Source organism: Melozone crissalis, unplaced genomic scaffold (assembly GCF_028551555.1).
Source record: "Melozone crissalis strain CALT ecotype California unplaced genomic scaffold, PUWL_Pcris_2 ptg000014l_1, whole genome shotgun sequence".
NCBI classification, from domain to species: Eukaryota; Metazoa; Chordata; class Aves; order Passeriformes; family Passerellidae; genus Melozone; species Melozone crissalis.
In genome coordinates, this window is record NW_026535792.1 from 14,226,696 (window position 1) to 14,232,695 (window position 6,000).

A 6,000-nucleotide genomic window follows, 5' to 3' on the forward strand; every position below is an offset into this window, starting at 1 on the left:
GAGCATCTGTTACAGATGGCTGTTAAAGTGACATTTATATCTCTTGTCAAGAACATCTGTAAAGTCCAAAGAATTAAAGTATTTTTTCAAAGCACATAAGACTCTTTAAATAATGTCCTTCTGTGGAGGGGGTGGGTTTTACAGAGAGTGTTGTGCTGATATTAGATTAGTCCACACTGCTGTCATCAGCTAAATGTCCCCTCCTTTGACTTCACCCAGCTCATGGCAGCATCAGGCCTTTCTGAAGATGGAAAGACCTTTCTTCTTTTTTCTCTCTAGAACAATGAGATATTATTATCCTTACTAGCTGGAAAAATGTGCATACAGCAGCACCCTGAGGACAAGAGATAATGAGGTATTCCCTGGCTTGTCCTGGGGTGGTGACTTTAAAATAAATTTCAGTGAAGAGAATTAAAGGTAGATCTCTTTAGACGTGTGTTTGATGACCTAAAGGGGACAATGTTTAGTACTGAGCCAAACATCCTCAGAAAACAGAGTACTTGAGGTTGAGGATGAGCTGTACTATTGAGAAGCTGAAGTCTAACAAACATTATTTGGACACTGGTGAATTTTGGATAAGGTCCTCATTTAACAGAATTTTACCCTTTTTGGTAGAGCTTGATAGTGTTAAAAAAGTAATAGGGCAAGATCTGTCTCTGGCTGGGATATTTGCATGTATCTACTCTGAGTAAGAATCCACTGTCAGAATAAATGGATCAAATCTAATATTCATTACAGGAAAAAGTTTGCATATTATATGATACAATAATATTTCATTAGAACTCTGAAAAAGAAATGCTGGAATGAGCTCTTAAAATCTGATTTAAATAAATTACAGAAGCTTTCATTTGAGTGGAACAGTCTCTGGCTTTGCTGCATTTTCTGTAAGGCTGGATTAAGCCAATGTGGAAAACAGTAAAATGACATACACAGATAAAATTTGCAAAGTATTTTTTTTTAAATCAAAGTAATTTTTCCATATTTTCTTCATGTTATATCCAGATCTCTTTTCTAAAATCTGCAACCAACTGTTGTGAACACAATAGGAGAACAGAGCCATAATATTTTAAAGCTTGGTGGTCCAGTCCAGTCCAAAATCTGTTTCAGCAGCCCCACTCAAACAGTAATAGATATGAATTGAATATTAGAGCACAAATAAGAGAAAAAGAATTGTAACTTTATTGACTATCATCCAAAGCAGTATTATTAAGACTATTAAAAAGTAACTCTTTTTCAGTAAGAGCTTGGTTTGGTTTTGTCTAACCCATAGCTTTTAGTAAAGGTGGAAAAGTCTGCCATGTTACTGTTCAAGTGTCAGGAAGAATCAACACTATGGACATTCCCAACTGAGGAGGGGGGAGTCCCAGTACTGATATTCAGCCTGAGGCAATCAATAGCACTGCTAGAATAAGTAAAGAACCCCAGTGACTGGTAAATTACCCAGCTGGAAAACTCCAGCAGCATTTTCTAGAACGTGGTGCAGGCTAATCAGACACCAGGGAGCAGTCACCCCAGCTGCCTGGATACCAGCAGCACCAGAGACAGTGGCTGTGTGAAGAGATGCTTATTCTCAAAAATGTTCTTTCAGACAAGAATCATCCTTCTGAACTGGTGTGCTTGGTTTCTGAGAATGAAAAGGCCGGGGGAAGATAAAGTGCGTCCTGCCTGCCAGCACAAACAGCGGCGCTGCAGCCTGTCCAGCGTGGAGATGAACACTGTGAGCGGCCAGCAGTCCAGCAATGGCAACATGCTCTACATTGGCTTCAGGGGGCTGGAAGGGGTTCACTGCACACCCACCACTGATTCTGGTGTCATCTGTGGGAGGATGACCTGCTCACCGACAGATGAAGAGAACCTGCTGCACAGTGGGCACCCCTCTGAAGGGGATCCAGACTTGGCTAAGATTTTGGAAGAGGTCAGGTACATTGCAAACCGATTCAGAGACCAGGATGAAGAGGAAGCCATTTGCAATGAATGGAAATTTGCAGCCTCTGTAGTGGATCGGCTCTGTTTGATGGCCTTCTCAGTATTCACAATCATTTGTACAATTGGTATTTTAATGTCAGCACCAAACTTTGTAGAGGCTGTGTCTAAAGATTTTGCTTAACTCCTAACTAAAACCTGCTTCTCTGATTGGTATGTAGCAAATAAGAATGTGGGGTCTTTTATTGCTTGTTTTTAATGACTATAATGCTTCTCACTGTCTGCTTTCTTTTGCCCCCCCTGCCCTCTGGTCCTGAGTTCCTTTTAGAAGAATGGCACCATTTCAGAAGGGGAGCCAAGAGTTTCTCTCTGGGCCATGTCTATGTAGCTCCTCTGAGCACTCTTTTGTGGAAAATGCCAAGTGGCTGCAAGTCCCTTCAGAAGGATGGGATATTGAACCACCACCTCTTACACATGTTCAAACTGGCTGTTCCAAAATAAGAGGTAGGCAATGTCAGAAATGGCACTTCTTCCAGGATTTGTTATAAAGGATGGCAGAGTCCATCTTATCTATTTGAATGAGTGATCATAAACACGTTTCAGATTAAATTCAAATGGCTGCTCAAACAGAGAAAAGGGAGAAATGTCTTATGTAGCTCTTCAGCCCCTCACTTGCACCCCATAACTCCCTCCATGCACTTTGCATACAACATATATGACTTTCAGGATTTTGAATTTGTCTGAGACCCAGAAACCTGAAAGCTGAGAGGACACACCACATAACTTGTGCTTCATATCTTTCTGGATTTGACCGAGAAATTTGACTTGAATTCTAAAATAGGCTTCACAGTAATTGTTACAGTTTACTACTTCTTCCTTTTCCCCAGAAAGGCATTCTTTCAACTAATGGCCATTTTAACTATCAAAAAGAAAAGTGATTGATTTAAGATGCCTTCATCACCACTTGTTTAAAAAAAACCAACCCCCAATGCTTGTCTCTTTACTGTTAACTGGATTCCAGTGTGGAAAAAGTAACTCAATGTCTTGTACAGGCTTAAGCATAAATGAAGAATCTAAAGCAAAAAAAGCCATTAAATCCTGAGATCAAGGTTTTTATTTAAAAATTAAATGTTTGATATGTTGTATGCTTAGCCTTTTATATAAGTCCTTCTGTTGAGTCACGATAACATTGTCTTTACAAGAAAACTGCACCTTTTCTGCTCACTCTAACATCAGATGAGTACTAATGAGTAATAAAGCTTCTTGCTTCTGATGTAAACTATTAACTGTATAAATATATATTTATATATACACACTGCAGATACATCCAAGGAAAGGTAAGAACTTAAATACAATTTTTCCCATGTCTAGACAGACTTTTACAAATGCAAAACTAGTAGTTCAGCACTTTGTTATTTTTGGATTTGAAATCATCTTGTCAATATATGCTTATTTTGGATGTCACTTTGATGTCTTAATGGAAAGGGCTGAGCTGAGAATACCAGGAGCTGAAACTTTGTGTGTACAAAAGAGCTGAGAATCAGTCTCTCACTGGCACACCAGTATTCCTAACCAGTGCTATAAGTGATAAAAGATGTGGGTGAGGATAAGTTTAGCATTGGTTGCACCCTCTACTCTACAGAATCCAAATTTTTTGGCTGAGGCCTTCAGAGACACAGAGGCCTGTTGTTGTACCATGGTTTTACTGTGAAATAAACTCAAGGCCTCAGTTTATCTCTTAAGATGGATTAAAATAAAGTTGCTATAATGCTTAACCTCCCTAAGTAACAATTTCCTTCTCAGAGTCTGCTCCCTTGAAAGCAAATTTCATGGAAAGCAAGCCCAAAGTCACCCCAGGTACCACTCTTCACCTGATTGAACACCTTGTACAAGCACCTTCGTGCCTGAGATAGGGCAGGAGGAGCGAAAGGCAGGCAGGATATGTCTCAGTTTGTGAATTTTGTTTTCCTGAAGGTGCATTCCAAATCTCACACTTTAAAGACACAAGCAAAACATTCAAACTTCTTGTAAGTTCATCCTGAAACCATATGTCAGAATTACTTGTGAAGAAGTTAGGTTTTCAGGAACAACTATTAAGGATAAGCCATGTAATAATTCCTGCAAATAGTTTCTAGTTTATAGATTGCATATTAATGGGAAACTATGAGTGCAAACTCTGAAATGTGAGTTTTGTTCATTTGTGAATAACTGCACATACTGTGTGGCATGTGCTCCTCTTCTGGGTAATCTTTCTAGGCTAGGCTTCCTGATGAGAATGTTGAGTTGCATTGGTATTTTTTCCTGCTGCAAGTATCCCTAAATAGCTATATAGAGTGTTCCATTTAGTCTTTGTAAATTTTTAAGGTCCTCTTGGAGAACAGCTTTTCAAAGACAAATGAAGACCTTTGAGGAGTACCTTGCACAATGGAACACAACTATTGCACTCACAGTCCCTGATGCATGTGGTACAGGAAGCATGAGAGTCCCCCTCTTGCCACCCAAATCCCTTTACAGTATCTGTGGAAATCATCTTTCTAAATACAGGAGGATAGAGAAAGAAAGCTACAATTTCACAGTAAACTTCATTTTCAGTGACAGACATGCCTACCCTTAAAAACTGGAGAGTTTGGCCTTACATGAAGTCCTGCCAGAGTCTGTCCCAGTGGGTTGGTAAAGCTGTCAGAGAGCTGGGGGTGCTGCTGAAGGGGCTGTGATACACCAGCATTCTGCCCACACTGCCTTTATCACTGGCAGGGTCAATGCAAATGCACCAAGGGGACAAGGGAACCCTCATTTTCCTACTGTTGACACAACCTGTAAACATTTGCTAACAAGTTAATGATACATTTCAAATGTAAGAGTGACTCCTCCATTATGTTACTTGGCACCTCTAAGTTAAATTTTCCTGTAACTGAGCTAAGCAAAATTGGTATGGTTCTTGTCAACTTGTGTGTGTCTTAAATATATTTGTGTATGTGCTAAACAATATTTTGATCTAAATGCTGTGAAAAAAAATATTTATTTACAATTCTGGGCATAGAGATTGAAATTAAAAACTGTATAGAGGATGTGTATATAATATTAAAGCCTACATATTGATGGTAAAGGTCTGTTATAATCTTAAAGAGTCCAGAGAGAGAATAAGAAGTGGTTCACCACTAAGTTATGACTTGCCTGACAAATTCAGAAGCTCACTCTAGAGCTCAGATGTCATGTACAATACTATGTGTGAACAATGTATATTACTTTTTCTGTTTTTATATGGAAACATATTGAATATTTAAAAGATTTTTTAATATAAAAAAAATTATTTAGGTGTTAATGCCAAAAAGGTTCCAAACATAAAATTTTAAAAACTTAGTTTTAAATACAGATAAATTATGTAAAAAGTATTTAAAATATGAAATTATTTTATATAGGAATTGATAATACTATGTAAGACTTTTTTTTAAAGATTTCTTTAAATTCTCTTTACATTCTCTAGCTGCAGGATGTAGTCTCAGTTCACCTGTGACAATTCAATTCTTCACCTTCTTTAACAAGACAAGAAGGTAAACCAAAGCCCCAGATTTTCTTTTGTTTTACTATTTTTTACATTAAGAAACATTGCATAAATGGCATTAGAAAAAGATGTTACATCTGTCAGGTACTGATTGTCATATAAGCAACTTAATGCCTTTTCAGTCCAGGACAAATAAAAGACTTAGATCAAGAGACTTTTGATTCTTTTTCATTTTGCTAACATGGAAAAAACCCAAGTGGTAGAAAACTAGAATAGCCATAAAAGGAAGAAAGATGTCTGTGGTTATATCAATCTGGGATGACAGTGTTCTTTAATAATGAAATATAAATTCATATCCTTCTGCCAACCAGTCCCACACCAAACATATATTACTTCAGTCTTATGTAAGCAATCAAAGTTAACTGAGAAGGACTGATATACCATGTAAATTTTGGACTGGCCTCAATGCCAGTACTAATTTATTTTTTCAAGTTTAACACAGAAGAGAGCGAAAACAAATCCGTACCAGCTGAATAAATTGTTGGTTTTGCCAGCTGCAAAGTTTGTTGGCTACT

General features: G+C 37.9%; 1 protein-coding gene across 1 annotated transcript in view; it reads left to right on the top strand.

The window, feature by feature from the left end:
* CHRFAM7A (CHRNA7 (exons 5-10) and FAM7A (exons A-E) fusion) overlaps positions 1–5,635 on the top strand; it is a 38,131-nt gene extending 32,496 nt beyond the window's left edge. The window contains exon 10 of the mRNA XM_054272746.1: positions 1,589–5,635. Within this exon, the coding sequence (XP_054128721.1) occupies positions 1,589–2,107 (519 nt within the window). The 3' untranslated portion in view covers positions 2,108–5,635. The remainder of the gene's footprint in view (positions 1–1,588) is intronic.
* The last annotated feature ends 365 nt before the right edge of the window (positions 5,636–6,000 follow it).